This window comes from Thalassophryne amazonica, unplaced genomic scaffold (assembly GCF_902500255.1).
Source record: "Thalassophryne amazonica unplaced genomic scaffold, fThaAma1.1, whole genome shotgun sequence".
Classification (NCBI taxonomy): domain Eukaryota; kingdom Metazoa; phylum Chordata; class Actinopteri; order Batrachoidiformes; family Batrachoididae; genus Thalassophryne; species Thalassophryne amazonica.
In genome coordinates this window covers 90,888-108,356 of record NW_022986322.1, presented here as the reverse complement: position 1 = coordinate 108,356, position 17,469 = coordinate 90,888, and the positions used below count along the sequence as shown (strand labels likewise).

General features: G+C 44.3%; 1 protein-coding gene across 1 annotated transcript in view; it reads right to left on the bottom strand.

Moving 5' to 3' along the window:
• Positions 1-17,469, bottom strand: part of LOC117506057 (lethal(3)malignant brain tumor-like protein 4) — a gene marked incomplete at its 3' end in the record, with an annotated part of 42,574 nt that overhangs the window by 13,326 nt on the left and 11,779 nt on the right. Inside the window, exons 3-4 of the mRNA XM_034165582.1 lie at positions 15,631-15,710; positions 15,441-15,545 (exon numbers count right to left, since the gene is read on the bottom strand). Of these exons, the coding sequence (XP_034021473.1) occupies positions 15,441-15,545; positions 15,631-15,710 (185 nt within the window). The remainder of the gene's footprint in view (positions 1-15,440; positions 15,546-15,630; positions 15,711-17,469) is intronic.

The window sequence follows — 17,469 nt, the reverse complement described above, 5'->3', positions numbered from 1 at the left end:
GGAAAAACTCACCAACACCCCTGAGTAATCACAGCAAGAGGACAGCCATGGGAAAATACTCACCAACACGCCTGACTAATCACAGCGAGGGGACAGCCGTGAGGAAAAATTCACCAACCCACATGACCAGTCAAAGCGAGGGGACAGCAGTTGGGAAAAACTCGCCAACACGCCTGAACAATCACAGCAAGGGGACACCCACCAGGAAAAACTCACCAAGAAGCCTGACTGATCACAGCGAGGAGAAAGGTGTCAGGAAAAACTCATCAACACCCCTGAGTAATCACAGCGAGAGGACAGCCGTCAGGAAAAATTCACCAACACGCCTGACAAATCACAGCGACGGGACAGCTGTCAGGACAAACTCACCAAACCACATGACCAATCACAGCGAGAGGACAGCAGTCAGGGAAAAGTCACCAACACGCCTGACCAATCACAGCAAGGGGACAGCAGTCAGGGAAAACTCGCCAGCACGCCTGACTAATAACAGTGAGGAAACAACCATCAGGAAAAACTCACCAAGCCACATGACCAATCACAGTGAGGGGACAGTCGTAAGGAAAAACTCACCAACCTAACTGACCAATCACAGCGAGGGGACAGCTGTTGGGAAAAACTTGCCAACATGCCTGAACAATCACAGCGAGGGGACAGCTGTTGGGAAAAACTCGCCAACATGCCTGAACAATCACAGCATGGGGACAGCCATCAGGAAAAACTCACCAATCTGCCTGACTAATCACAGCGAGGGGACAGCGGTCGGGAAAAAACTCGCCAACACGCCTGAACAATCACAGCATGGGGACAGCCATCAGGAAAAACTCGCCAACACGCCTCAACAATCACAGCGAGGGGACAGTTGTCAGGAAAAACTCACCAACACGCCTGACCAATCACAGGGAGGGGACAGCCGTCAGGAAAACCTCACCAACCCACATGACCAGACACAGCGAGGGGACAGCGGTCGGGAAAAACTCGCCAACACGCCTGAACAATCACAGCAAGGGGACAGCCATCAGGAAAAACTCGCCAACACGCCTCAACAATCACAGTGAGGGGACAGTTGTCAGGAAAAACTCACCAACACGCCTCAACAATCACAGCGAGGGGACAGTTGTCAGGAAAAACTCACCAACACGCCTGACCAATCACAGGGAGGGGACAGCCGTCAGGAAAACCTCACCAACCCACATGACCAGACACAGCGAGGGGACGGCGGTCGGGAAAAACTTGCCAACACGCCTGAACAATCACAGCAAGGGGACTGCCGTCAGGAAAAAACTCATCAACACGCCTGACTGATCACAGCGAGGGGCCAGGTGTCAGGAAAAACTCACCAACACCCCTGAGTAATCACAGCAAGAGGACAGCCATGGGGAAATACTCACCAACACGCCTGACAAATCACAGCGACGGGACAGCTGTCAGGAAAAACTCACCAACCCACAAGACCAATCACAGCAAGGGGACAGCTGTCAGGAAAAACTCACAACACGCCTGACCAATCACAGCGAGGGGACAGCCGTCAGGAAAAAACTCATCAACACGCATGACTGATCACAGCGAGGGGCCAAGTGTCAGGAAAAACTCACCAACACCCCTGAGTAATCACAGCAAGAGGACAGCCATGGGGAAATACTCACCAACACGCCTGACAAATCACAGCGACGGGACAGCTGTCAGGAAAAACTCACCAACCCACAAGACCAATCACAGCAAGGGGACAGCTGTCAGGAAAAACTCACAACACGCCTGACCAATCACAGCGAGGGGACAGCTGTCAGGAAAAACTCACAACACGCCTGACCAATCACATTGAGGGGACAGCCGTCAGGAAAAACTCACCCACACGCCTGACTAATCACAGCGAGGGGACAGCTGTGCAGAAAAACTCACCAACATGCCTGACCGATTACACCAAGGTGAAAGCCATCAGGAAAAACTAACCAACACGCCGGACTAATCAGACTGAGGGGTCAGCCGTCAGGAAAAAACTCACCAACACACCTGACCAATCACAGCGAGGGGACAGCTGTCAGGAAAAACTCACAAACCCACATGATCAATCACAGCGAGGGGACAGCGGACAGGAAAAACTCACCAACCTATATGATCAATCACAGTGAGAGGATCTTATTTATTAAGATTCTGAATTGATCCAAAAAGTTCAAAAATGGATTTTTAAAAAGCATTTTTTAAAACATTTTCTTGCTTACTCGCTGCATGTACTGTTTGTCAGGCAACGGTCTCCGTACTGCAGCGTCCCCGCTAGTGGAGGGTCTGGTGTGCTTCAAACATTTGGAAGCTGTAGCTTCGCATTACGGGCGAAAAGCTAATTCATTCAGCACCGTCTTTGCTGAAGGCAAATGTTTGGGCGCATTTTGGATTTTATTATTTGCTGCATAAGAAGGACATGACTTATGCAGTGTGCTAAATCTGCAAAATGAATGTCAATTACTTCGGAAACACTACAAATCCTCAAAACCACATGCTACGGCATCACCAAGAGCTAAAAGAAGTGGAGCAGCGGTCTCTGCCAACTACCGACCAGCACAGACTCCATCACTTCACTAAACTGCCAGTCAACTCTGAACGAGCCAAGCGGAGAAGTAAATTTACATCTTTAGATTAACCTTGTAAAGTTGCATTTTCTTAACCATAAACATTTTTTAAGTAATATAACTATTTCTCAGAGCTCTTTCAATCGAAGATCGATTCTGAATCAAATCGTCACCCCAAGAATCTGAATCGTGAGTTGTTGTAAGATTCACATCCCGAACTAACCTGGTGACTAATCAGAGCGAGGGGACAGAGGTCAGGAAAAACTCACCAACACGTCTGACCCATCACCGTGAAGGGACACCTGTCAGGAAAAACACACGAACACACCTGACGTATCACACTGAAGGAACAGCTGTCAGGAAAAACTCACTAACACGCCTGACTCATGAGAGCGAGGGGGACAGCGATCAGGAAAAACTCACCAGCACGTCTGACCAATCACCGCGAAGGGACAGCTGTGAGGTATAACTTACCAACACGTCTGACCAATCACCGCGAAGGGACAGCTGTCAGGTATAACTCACCAACACACCTGATGTATCACACTGAGGGGACAGTGGTCAGGAAAAACTCACCAACCCACATGACCAATCACAGCGAGGGGACAGCGTTCAGAAAAAACTCACCAACCCACATGACCAATCACAGCGAGGGGACAGCGTTCAGGAAAAACTCACCAACACGTCTGACCAATCACCGCGAAGGGACAGCTGTCAGGTATAACTCACCAACATGCCTGACGTATCACAGTGAGGGGACAGTGGTCAGGAAAAACTCACCAAACCACATGACCAATCACAGCGAGGGGACAGCAGTCACGAAAAACTCACCAACACATCTGACAAATCACAGAGAGGGGACAGCGGTCAGTAAAAACTCAGCAACACGCCAGACTAATCACAGTGAGGGGTCAGCCGTCAGGAAAAAACTCACTAACACACCTGAGCAATCACAGCGAAGAGACAGCCGTCAGGAAAAAACTCACCAACCCACATGACCAATCACAGTGAGGGGACAGCCTTCAAAACTCACCAACACGCCTGACTAATCACAGTGAGGGGACAGCTGTCAGGAAAAATTCAGCAAGACACATGACCAATCACAGCAAGGGGACAGCTGTCAGGAAAAACTCACTAACCCACATGACCAATCACAGCGATGGGACAGGTGTCAGGAAAAACTCACCAAACCACTAGGGCAGTCACAATTATTACAATATTCGCCAATCACGATTATTTTTCATATTCGCGAAGATTTTTCATAATCGCGATTACCGTGAATTACTTATTTTATCCACAAAGTTGCATAAAAAGACTCCGAATCTGACGTCATCGTGCAGCAGCAGCCACACGCAGCCTCTCTGCCTCTGTTTCCTCTCATCTTGGTCGGATGGTTAGCGAGGCTCGGATAATAACACGGAGCGTGAGGAGGTTCTGGTTCCAAAGCCACGTACCACGGCACCACTGTGGATGCATTTCGGTTTTAAATAGGACTGCCATGACTGGTCGACTAGTCACGACTACGTTGACGATTGAAATCATTAACAACTAATTTAGTAGTTGACGAGTCATTTATTTTATTTAAGTCTTTGTTTTTCCTCTCAATTCATAGTTTTAGGCAGCGAGCCATCCTGCTGTCATTTGGATGTTCAAATTTTGAATAAGACGGCCGATTAAAACAGTGGCCGTCTTATTCAAAGCAGTTTAAAATGGGCAGTTTACTGAAGGAGCTCTGTGTGTGTGTGTGTGTGTGTGTGTGTGTGTGTGTGTGTGTGTGTGTGTGTGTGTGTGTGTGTGTGTGTGTGTGTGCGTGCGCACGCGGAGTCAACTTGCTACGAGGGAGTGAGATTCCTGAACGGAGGCACGAGACATTACGTTCTGCTGTGAACCATCAGTGCACTTAAGACAGCGAGCGCGGAGCAGAGAGAGGATTTTAACCCGAGAGAACATGTAAAAAAAAAAACATAACCTTTGGGGCTGCCTTTACTCTCTGTACTTTGTCTACACGTGTGGTTCTGATGGCACCGACCTGTTCACACCATGTGCGCATCGTATACTGAATTGATGAGATCACGAGATGAAATAAACGGTCAAATATCCTTAAAAACATCCTTAAAAATGAGAATATATAAATGAAATGAGCAAAAATTACAGACACGGGTTTAAAAAAAATCCTGCTGTGGAGAAGCTGTTCAGAGGCACAGATCACAAAAAGCTGAACTTTAACAGCTGTTTATTTTCCAAAGGTATGTATTTGTTCAATCTTGAGCTTAATGTCTTGTTCAAGCACAAAACGTGACAGATGAGGAAAAAAGGATGACTTCATCACACTAAAATGAACTGGAGTCAGAATAAAAATACAAGCTGCTGATTTCTGTTATTTTTCTGTTAAGTTATTAAGCTGCAGCGATATGTTTTAATTATTTCAAAGTGAGTTGCCTCTTATTGTATTCTGATTTATTTATACAAAAAACAAAACCATGGGGAGTGTAATCAGCCTGCATTGTTCTGTTAATTTTATATCAGTTTTCCTGAACATGTCCAGGTGTTTTTCCTTCTTTATAAGAGTTTGGTGTTTGCTCCACAAAGTTTTAAAACACAATAAAATGTTCACACTATTCTTAATAGCAGTTCTGTCATTTCAGAAATGCAACAGAAACAACCACAAATCATAAAAAGTTGGGACTGAATGTAAAATGAAGATAAAAATAAAATGTTGCACTATTCCCAGTTTCTCCACTCACAAAAGCCAAAAGTTCTTCCAGAGTTGTGTAATCATACTATGATAGTAGAATATAAAGAAGGGAAAAAAGAAAAAAAATAGACAATATAATCGTCAATCGCAATTATTTGCCTGACAATTAATCATCTCCAGAAATTCCTAATCGTGACAGCCCTACAAACCACATGACCAATCACAGCGAGGGGACAGTGTTCATGAAAAACTCACCAACCCACATGAGTAATCACAGTGAGGGGACAGTGGTTAGGAAAAACTCAGCAACACGCCTGACCAATCACAGCGAGGGAACAGGTGTCAGGAAAAACTCACCAACACTCCAGACTAATCACAGTGAGGGGACAGCAGTCAGGGAAAAGTCACCAACATGCCTGACTAATCAGAGAGGGGACAGCCATCAAGAAAAACTCACCAACAAGCCTGACCCATCACAGCGAAAGGACAGCCGTCAGGAAAAACTCACCAGCAGCCCTGACTAATAAAAGTGAGGAAACAGCCATCAGGAAAAAACTCACCAAGACACATGACCAATCACAGTGAGGGGACAGCCGTCAGGAAAAACTCATCAAAAAACCTGACAAATCACAGAGAAAGGACACTGGTCAGGAAAAACTCACTAACATGCCTGACTAATCAGAGCAAGGGGACAGAGGTGAGGAAAAACTCACCAACATGCCTGAACAATCACAGCAAGGGGACAGCCGTCAGGAAAAACTCAAACACACCGGACTAATCACAGCGAGGGTACAGCCATTAAGAAAAACTCACCAACAAACCTGATCAAACACAGCGAAAGGACACCCGGTCAGGAAAAACTCACTAACATGCCTGACTAAACACAGTAAAGGGACAGCGGCCAAAAACTCACCAACCCGCATGACCAATCACAGCGTGGGGACAGCGGTCAGGAAAAAGTCACCAACACTCCAGACTAATCACAGCGTGGGGACAGCAGTCAGGAAAAGTCACCAACACTCCAAACTAATCACAGCCTGGGGACAGCGGCCAGGAAAAAGTCACCAACACTCCAGACTAATCACAGCGTGGGGACAGCGGTCAGGAAAAAGTCACCAACACTCCAGACTAATCACAGCGTGGGGACAGCGGTCAGGAAAAAGTCACCAACACTCCAGACTAATCACAGCGTGGGGACAGCGGTCAGGAAAAAGTCACCAACACTCCAGACTAATCACAGCGTGGGGACAGCGGTCAGGAAAAAGTCACCAACACTCTAGACTAATCACAGCGTGGGGACAGCAGTCAGGAAAAGTCACCAACACTCCAAACTAATCACAGCCTGGGGACAGCGGCCAGGAAAAAGTCACCAACACTCCAGACTAATCACAGCGTGGGGACAGCGGTCAGGAAAAAGTCACCAACACTCCAGACTAATCACAGCGTGGGGACAGCGGTCAGGAAAAGTCACCAACACTCCAGACTAATCACAGCGTGGGGACAGCGGTCAGGAAAAAGTCACCAACACTCCAGACTAATCACAGCGTGGGGACAGCGGTCAGGAAAAAGTCACCAACACTCTAGACTAATCACAGCGTGGGGACAGTGGTCAGGAAAAAGTCACCAAGACACCTGACAAATCACAGCAAGGGGACAGCATCAGGAAAAACTCACCAAGGCATCTGACCAATCACAGAGAGGGGACAGCGATCGGTAAAAACTCAGCAACACGCCGGACGAATCACAGTGAGGGGTTAGCCGTCAGGAAAAAACTCACTAACACAACTGACAAATCACAGCGAAGGGACAGCTGTCCGGAAAAACTCACCAACATGCCTGAGCAATCACAGCAAGAGGACAGCCATCAGGAAAAACTCACCAACACGCCTGACTAATCACAGTGAAGGGACAGCCATAAGCAAAAACTCACCAACCCACAGGACCAATCACAGCGAGGAAACAGCCGTCAGGAAAAACTCACCACCCCACATGACCAATCACAGCGATGGACAGCCGTCAGGAAAAACTCACCAACACATCTGACCAATCACAGAGAGGGGACAGCGGTTGGTAAAAACTCAGCAACACGCCGGACTAATCAGAGTGAGGGGTCAGCGGTCAGGAAAAAACTCACTAACATGCCTGACCAATCACAGCGAAGGGACAGCCGTCAGGAAAAAACTTACCAACCCACATGACCAATCACACCGAAGGGACAGCCGTCAGGAAAAACTCACCAACACATCTGACCAATTACAGAGAGGGGACAGCGGTCGGTAAAAACTCAGCAACACGCCGGACAAATCAGAGTGAGGGGTCAGCCGTCAGGAAAAAACTCACTAACATGCCTGCCATAGGTATTAAAGGCACTGCGCTGCGGTGGTTTGAATCATATTTGTCTAATAGATTACAATTTGTTCATGTAAATGGGGAATCTTCTTCACAGACTAAAGTTAATTATGGAGTTCCACAAGGTTCTGTGCTAGGACCAATTTTATTCACTTTATACATGCTTCCCTTAGGCAGTATTATTAGACGGTATTGCTTAAATTTTCATTGTTACGCAGATGATACCCAGCTTTATCTATCCATGAAGCCAGAGGACACACACCAATTAGCTAAACTGCAGGATTGTCTTACAGACATAAAGACATGGATGACCTCTAATTTCCTGCTTTTAAACTCAGATAAAACTGAAGTTATTGTACTTGGCCCCACAAATCTTAGAAACATGGTGTCTAACCAGATCCTTACTCTGGATGGCATTACCCTGACCTCTAGTAATACTGTGAGAAATCTTGGAGTCATTTTTGATCAGGATATGTCATTCAAAGCGCATATTAAACAAATATGTAGGACTGCTTTTTTGCATTTACGCAATATCTCTAAAATCAGAAAGGTCTTGTCTCAGAGTGATGCTGAAAAACTAATTCATGCATTTATTTCCTCTAGGCTGGACTATTGTAATTCATTATTATCAGGATGTCCTAAAAGTTCCCTAAAAAGCCTTCAGTTAATTCAAAATGCTGCAGCTAGAGTACTGACGGGGACTAGAAGGAGAGAGCATATCTCACCCATATTGGCCTCTCTTCATTGGCTTCCTGTTAATTCTAGAATAGAATTTAAAATTCTTCTTCTTACTTATAAGGTTTTGAATAATCAGGTCCCATCTTATCTTAGGGACCTCGTAGTACCATATCACCCCAATAGAGCGCTTCGCTCTCAGACTGCAGGCTTACTTGTAGTTCCTAGGGTTTGTAAGAGTAGAATGGGAGGCAGAGCCTTCAGCTTTCAGGCTCCTCTCCTGTGGAACCAGCTCCCAATTCAGATCAGGGAGACAGACACCCTCTCTACTTTTAAGATTAGGCTTAAAACTTTCCTTTTTGCTAAAGTTTATAGTTAGGGCTGGATCAGGTGACCCTGAACCATCCCTTAGTTATGCTGCTATAGACTTAGACTGCTGGGGGGTTCCCATGATGCACTGTTTCTTTCTCTTTTTGCTCTGTATGCACCACTCTGCATTTAATCATTAGTGATCGATCTCTGCTCCCCTCCACAGCATGTCTTTTTCCTGGTTCTCTCCCTCAGCCCCAACCAGTCCCAGCAGAAGACTGCCTCTCCCTGAGCCTGGTTCTGCTGGAGGTTTCTTCCTGTTAAAAGGGAGTTTTTCCTTCCCACTGTAGCCAAGTGCTTGCTCACAGGGGGTCGTTTTGACCGTTGGGGTTTTACATAATTATTGTATGGCCTTGCCTTACAATATAAAGCGCCTTGGGGCAACTGTTTGTTGTGATTTGGCGCTATATAAAAAAATTGATTGATTGATTGATTGATTGTTTAATCTGCGCAGTTAGATTGATCTAGTTATCTAGATTACGATTTGTTTCCCAGTGTAATCTTTACGTGCCTTAACTAAAGCACTCCTTCTGCTGAATCACCTCTAAATTATTTACACATTATTCACTTTGCGTGTTTTTAGGAATCCGCTAGCTTAGCGTAGCTACTAGCTCTTAGCCGATTTAGCATGGCGGCTTCTCCTGTCTCTCCCGCACTTTTCTGCTCTGGGTGTGAAATGTTTAGTTATTCCTCGGCCTCCTTTAGCAGTAACGGTACTTGTAATAAGTGTAGCTTATTCGTAGCTTTGGAGGCCAGGCTGGGCGAATTGGAGACTCGGCTCCGCACCGTGGAAAACCAAGGTAGCTTAGCCGCCGTTAGTTACCCCCTGGCAGATCCCGAGCAGTCGGGAAAGCAGGCTGACTGGGTGACTGTGAGGAGGAAGCGTAGCCCTAAACAGAAGCCCCGTGTACACCACCAACCCATTCACATCTCTAACCGTTTTTCCCCACTCGAAGACACACCCGCCGAGGATCAAACTCTGGTTATTGGCGACTCTGGTTAGCGAAATGTGAAGTTAGCGACACCAGCAACCATAGTCAATTGTCTTCCGGGGGCCAGAGCAGGCGACATTGAAGGAAATTTGAAACTGCTGGCTAAGGCTAAGCGTAAATTTGGTAAGATTGTAATTCACGTCGGCAGCAATGACACCCGGTTACGCCAATCGGAGGTCACTAAAATTAACATTAAATCGGTGTGTAACTTTGCAAAAACAATGTCGGACTCTGTAGTTTTCTCTGGGCCCCTCCCCAATCAGACCGGGAGTGACATGTTTAGCTGCATGTTCTCCTTGAATTGCTGGCTGTCTGAGTGGTGTCCAAAAAATGAGGTGGGCTTCATAGATAATTGGCAAAGCTTCTGGGGAAAACCTGGTCTTGTTAGGAGAGACGGCATCCATCCCACTTTGGATGGAGCAGCTCTCATTTCTAGAAATCTGGCCAATTTTCTTAAATCCTCCAAACCGTGACTATCCAGGGTTGGGACCAGGAAGCAGAGTTGTAGTCTTACACACCTCTCTGCAGCTTCTCTCCCCCTGCCATCCCCTCATTACCCCATCCCCGTAGAGACGGTGCCTGCTCCCAGACTACCAATAACCAGCAAAAATCTATTTAAGCATAAAAATTCAAAAAGAAAAAATAATATAGCACCTTCAACTGCACCACAGACTAAAACAGTTAAATGTGGTCCCTGTTGGTAAATGATATAATAATTGATCAACATATTGATTTATTCTGCCTTACAGAAACCTGGTTACAGCAGGATGAATATGTTAGTTTAAATGAGTCAACACCCCCGAGTCACACTAACTGTCAGAATGCTCGTAGCACGGGCCGAGGCAGAGGATTAGCAGCAATCTTCCATTCCAGCTTATTAATTAATCAAAAACCCAGACAGAGCTTTAATTCATTTGAAAGCTTGACTCTTAGTCTTGTCCATCCAAATTGGAAGTCCCAAAAACCAGTTTTATTTGTTATTATCTATCGTCCACCTGGTCGTTACTGTGAGTTTCTCTGTGAATTTTCAGACCTTTTGTCTGACTTAGTGCTTAGCTCAGATAAGATAATTATAGTGGGCGATTTTAACATCCACACAGATGCTGAGAATGACAGCCTCAACACTGCATTTAATCTATTATTAGACTCTATTGGCTTTGCTCAAAAAGTAAATGAGTCCACCCACCACTTTAATCATATCTTAGATCTTGTTCTGACTTATGGTATGGAAATAGAAGACTTAACAGTATTCCCTGAAAACTCCCTTCTGTCTGATCATTTCTTAATAACATTTACATTTACTCTGATGGACTACCCAGCAGTGGGGAATAAGTTTCATTACACTAGAAGTCTTTCAGAAAGCACTGTAACTAGGTTTAAGGATATGATTCCTTCTTTATGTTCTCTAATGCCATATACCAACACAGTGCAGAGTAGCTACCTAAACTCTGTAAGTGAGATAGAGTATCTCGTCAATAGTTTTACATCGTCATTGAAGACAACTTTGGATGCTGTAGCTCCTCTAAAAAAGAGAGCTTTAAATCAGAAGTGCCTGACTCCGTGGTATAACTCACAAACTCGTAGCTTAAAGCAGATAACCCGTAAGTTGGAGAGGAAATGGCGTCTCACTAATTTAGAAGATCTTCACTTAGCCTGGGAAAAGAGTCTGTTGCTCTATAAAAAAAGCCCTCCGTAAAGCTAGGACATCTTTCTACTCATCACTAATTGAAGAAAATAAGAACAACCCCAGGTTTCTTTCCAGCACTGTAGCCAGGCTGACAAAGAGTCAGAGCTCTATTGAGCTGAGTATTCCATTAACTTTAACTAGTAATGACTTCATGACTTTCTTTGCTAACAAAATTTTAACTATTAGAAAAAAAATTACTCATAACCATCCCAAAGACGTATCGTTATCTTTGGCTGCTTTCAGTGATGCCGGTATTTGGTTAGACTCTTTCTCTCCGATTGTTCTGTCTGAGTTATTTTCATTAGTTACTTCATCCAAACCATCAACATGTTTATTAGACCCCATTCCTACCAGGCTGCTCAAGGAAGCCCTACCATTATTTAATGCTTCGATCTTAAATATGATCAATCTATCTTTGTTAGTTGGCTATGTACCACAGGCTTTTAAGGTGGCAGTAATTAAACTTAAACTTAAAAAGCCATCACTTGACCCAGCTATCTTAGCTAATTATAGGCCAATCTCCAACCTTCCTTTTCTCTCAAAAATTCTTGAAAGGGTAGTTGTAAAACAGCTAACTGATAATCTGCAGAGGAATGGTCTATTTGAAGAGTTTCAGTCAGGTTTTAGAATTCATCATAGTACAGAAACAGCATTAGTGAAGGTTACAAATGATCTTCTTATGGCCTCGGACAGTGGACTCATCTCTGTGCTTGTTCTGTTAGACCTCAGTGCTGCTTTTGATACTGTTGACCATAAAATTTTATTACAGAGATTAGAGCATGCCATAGGTATTAAAGGCACTGAGCTGCGGTGGTTTGAATCATATTTGTCTAATAGATTACAATTTGTTCATGTAAATGGGGAATCTTCTTCACAGACTAAAGTTAATTATGGAGTTCCACAAGGTTCTGTGCTAGGACCAATTTTATTCACTTTATACATGCTTCCCTCAGGCAGTATTATTAGACGGTATTGCTTAAATTTTCATTGTTACGCAGATGATACCCAGCTTTATCTATCCATGAAGCCAGAGGACACACACCAATTAGCTAAACTGCAGGATTGTCTTACAGACATAAAGACATGGATGACCTCTAATTTCCTGCTTTTAAACTCAGATAAAACTGAAGTTATTGTACTTGGCCCCACAAATCTTAGAAACATGGTGTCTAACCAGATCCTTACTCTGGATGGCATTACCCTGACCTCTAGTAATACTGTGAGAAATCTTGGAGTCATTTTTGATCAGGATATGTCATTCAAAGCGCATATTAAACAAATATGTAGGACTGCTTTTTTTGCATTTACGAAATATCTCTAAAATCAGAAAGGTCTTGTCTCAGAGTGATGCTGAAAACTAATTCATGCATTTATTTCCTCTAGGCTGGACTATTGTAATTCATTATTATCAGGTTGTCCTAAAAGTTCCCTAAAAAGCCTTCAGTTAATTCAAAATGCTGCAGCTAGAGTACTGACGGGGACTAGAAGGAGAGAGCATATCTCACCCATATTGGCCTCTCTTCATTGGCTTCCTGTTAATTCTAGAATAGAATTTAAAATTCTTCTTCTTACTTATAAGGTTTTGAATAATCAGGTCCCATCTTATCTTAGGGACCTCGTAGTACCATATCACCCCAATAGAGCGCTTCACTCTCAGACTGCAGGCTTACTTGTAGTTCCTAGGGTTTGTAAGAGTAGAATGGGAGGCAGAGCCTTCAGCTTTCAGGCTCCTCTCCTGTGGAACCAGCTCCCAATTCAGATCAGGGAGACAGACACCCTCTCTACTTTTAAGATTAGGCTTAAAACTTTCCTTTTTGCTAAAGCTTATAGTTAGGGCTGGATCAGGTGACCCTGAACCATCCCTTAGTTATGCTGCTATAGACGTAGACTGCTGGGGGGTTCCCATGATGCACTGAGTGTTTCTTTCTCTTTTTGCTCTGTATGCACCACTCTGCATTTAATCATTAGTGATCGATCTCTGCTCTCTTCCACAGCATGTCTTTTTCCTGGTTCTCTCCCTCAGCCCCAACCAGTCCCAGCAGAAGACTGCCCCTCCCCGAGCCTAGTTCTGCTGGAGGTTTCTTCCTGTTAAAAGGGAGTTTTTCCTTCCCACTGTAGCCAAGTGCTTGCTCACAGGGGGTCGTTTTGACCGTTGGGGTTTTACATAATTATTGTATGGCCTTGCCTTACAATATAAAGCGCCTTGGGGCAACTGTTTGTTGTGATTTGGCGCTATATAAAAAAATTGATTGATTGATTGATTGAACCTGGATATCTGTGCTATTGAGAATGAGATGGACACTGAGCTCAAACCCACACCAACAGCTGGCATTAATGCCCAATTCTGGAATCTAATGCAGAAAGAGAAGCAGCCCAACCTCAGACAAACTGCACAGAATCAGACTGGACATTTTGGATCAACATATTTGTGTGAATCTGCCTTTTCACACTTGAAAATCATCAAGTCTAAATACAGATCCACCATGACTGATGACCAGTGATGCCGGTAACGCGTTACTTAGTAACGCGTTACTCTAATCTGACCACTTTTTTTTAGTATCGAGTAATCTAACGCGTTAATCTTTCCAAATCAGTAATCAGATTAAAGTTACTTCTCCATGTCACTGTGCGTTACTATTATTTTTCATTGTGGGTCGATAACAGCGTTAAACTTGGTCCGTGGGCAGGAGGTCGGGGTTCGACTGAACTGCCCACTTTAAGCGAGCTGTGAGCTTTTAATCCGCGGTTTTTTGCAGCTGCTCGACTCGTCCTCACCACTTAAAGCACGGTGATCAGCACACCTGCACTGAACTTTACAAAGACATTTTTATACTTTTTTTCCTCCTTTATTTAGAGCTGAGCTGAGCCGCTCTGTATCTGGTCGTTAAAAACAGCTGATCCTCCGCGACGCATCAACAACTAACACTATTTTCCACTCAAATGCACCTAAACTCTCTTTCTGAGGACCACATGATGTGAAAACGCAATAAAACTTTCTTACCTGTAAATCTGGTCATGTTTTCTGCATAAATAAATGTTATCCATTCTTTGTGCTCAAACGCCAAAGCAGGGGCGAATCTAGATGGAATGGGGGCGTGGGGGAGGGATGTGCCCCCCTCCCCCACAACACCCCTAGATTAAAGGTGCAATTTTGAAGCCGTTTTTTACTACAACTAATATTGCTTAAAATAATAATAATTTCGACAAGTAAATGTTTAGAGAGAATTTAAATGTTAGAAAAATGTTAGAATTTAATAGTTACCTTTATAAACAATGTAGGCTCGAAATTGCAAGTTTTACTGTTACAGTGCTGTCAACAGTTAAATATGAGGTCAAGAAAGACGTCTTTATTTTACTTTTTATAAAACAAGTATTTATTTTAATTGAAGTCAAGAAAGGGTGACTATAAAGTGAGTTTTGGCAAAACAGGTATCATTGTCATGTTGACGTGGCAGAGGGTTGTTGTCGGCAGCTGGGAAAAGTAACTAAAAAAGTAACTAGTAATCTAACTTAGTTACTTTTACAATTGAGTAATCAGTAAAGTAACTAAGTTACTTTTACAATTGAGTAATCAGTAAAGTAACTAAGTTACTTTTTCAAAGTAACTGTGGCAACACTGCTGATGACCACCGTGTGGCCTTCTTACGGCTGCACTCAGCTCCTCCTGTCCGGACTATGAGAGACCAGCTGCCTCCTCTCAGTGCCAGACGTCCCACTAAGGAACTTGAATTAGGAGTTGTATTGTTTGGGTTGTTTGTTGTTGTGTTGTTACGGACCAGTCCAAGGCCTACGTGTGCGTATTCTTTGCACCATGCACATTTACTTCAATAACATATTATTACTGTTAAAACTTTACCTTTGTGACAGAAAAATATGTTATTATATTGGTGCACAATAAATTGTGGCTATGCTATGGCTTTCAATATGGCTTTGGTAGATGTCAGTACACTGTCAAGTTTAAAGCAGACTTATGTTCAGAGAAAGTTGGGCACCCCTGGTCTCCTGGTTAAGTGTTGGGTTTGAGACCAGAGGAGCTTCACTTCAAACCCCATTCAGACCAGACAATACTAATACTGGGCAAGGGCCTTAATCGTGTGTGTGTGTGTTACCTCAGTAACAGTCAGCACACAGAACATGGATGGATGAAGTGGATCGATGCCCTCCAGTTTCATCCCAACTTTAAAACCATGTCTCCTCCTGGGGAAACCCTGGGACTGCGTGAAAGACAGAGACACGCACACAGAGACATTAGCATTCTGCACAGATGACAGCATTGTTGTTAGCATGCTAGCTCGTTACCTGTGTGAAGAGTGAGGGCACAGCAGCCACAGCGTTCTGCTCCTTGAGGTAAACCTGCCACGACCAGCTGCGTCTCTTCACTGCACATATGATGTTTTTGTTACCATGGTAACCATGCTGTCCAGACTACCTGTAACGTGCAACAATGGCTGTGTCCCAATTCAGAGGCTGTGTCCTTGTCAGACTGCATTCTTCAGCCACATGCATCATCGTTGCGCGACACGGCCGTCTCATTTCAAAGTCTGCTTTGAGTGCCGCCAATGAATGCAGCCTTCTTTCCCCAGAAAATGATAAGTCATGTTTATACGTTAAGTACAAATAACGATTGAAAAATGAGAACTAAACAATGGATTAGACCCCATGTGCAGCTCGTCGTGTTTGTGTGTGAGGGGCGTGGTGACAGGGGACAGGGAGGGACAACCTAATGATACAATCACAATCTGCTCTGTGGGCTAGACCACCTCCTTTCGGAGCAACTGGTGCGGCCTTCGCTGTGTCTGAAGACCAGAATATCACTGAACGGAACCGGAGAAGGACGCAGCCCCTAAATCGGGACACAGTCTGTGAAATCTTAGTGACTATCTGCTGTGCTCCTTTATCGATATGGTATGACCCGAGGAAAGTCCGCCTTCAAGCCTGCTGATGTCATAAACACTGATCGTTAAGCAGAACTCACATGACACATTTCATGAAGTCTTCAGAAAGGCTGCCACAAGTCTGCTATTGTTTTCAAGAAGCTATAACAAAACTATGTCATTATGATGCACAAACCTTCAAAACTGGGAACATGATTCAAGTAAATGACTATTTTCTTATAATCTTTGGTAGTTTTGTCATGTACAGATGTGCAGTGATGAATGCTGGGTAAAACTTCTGTCAGGGTGGAATCTTATGGCAAATTCAGCTAACATACGTAAAGATTTTCTTACTTTTTGAGTCCAGATTTTGATGAGCTGGTGCAGTGAGAGTTGGAGAAGGGGACTGCCTTCAAGAACCTCAAAGGGAATGTCATCTTCCCCAGGTGCTTTGTTGTTTTTCATGCCTTTAAACCAGTTAACCATCAGCACACCGATATCTACCACACTCTATTGAAAACTATAAAGCCTTTAAAGGGTTAAGGGCAACCAGACTTTTCTCGAGAGTTGGGGTTCAGCTGAGTTCTTCAACAATGTTTTGTCTTAGGAAAATGGCTCATCACTTCCTCCTACACAATGATTGGGTTGGTGTTCAAGAGATCTTCAAAGTGTTCTTTCCATCGAGCACTGATGTCATGGGAGGCACTGATAGAATGGGAGGCAGAGCCTTCAGCTTTCAGGCTCCTCTCCTGTGGAACCAGCTCCCAATTCAGATCAGGGAGACAGACACCCTCTCTACTTTTAAGATTAGGCTTAAAACTTTCCTTTTTGCTAAAGCTTATAGTTAGGGCTGGATCAGGTGACCCTGAACCATCCCTTAGTTATGCTGCTATAGATGTAGACTGCTGGGGGGTTCCCATGATGCACTGAGTGTTTCTTTCTCTTTTTGCTCTGTATGCACCACTCTGCATTTAATCATTGGTGATTGATCTCTGCTCCCCTCCACAGCATGTCTTTTTCCTGGTTCTCTCCCTCAGCCCCAACCAGTCCCAGCAGAAAACTGCCCCTCCCTGAGCCTGGTTCTGCTGGAGGTTTCTTCCTGTTAAAAGGGAGTTTTTCCTTCCCACTGTAGCCAAGTGCTTGCTCACAGGGGGTCGTTTTGACCGTTGGGGTTTTACATCATTATTGTATGGCCTTGCCTTACAATATAAAGCGCCTTGGGGCAACTGTTTGTTGTGATTTGGCGCTATATAAAAAAATTGAT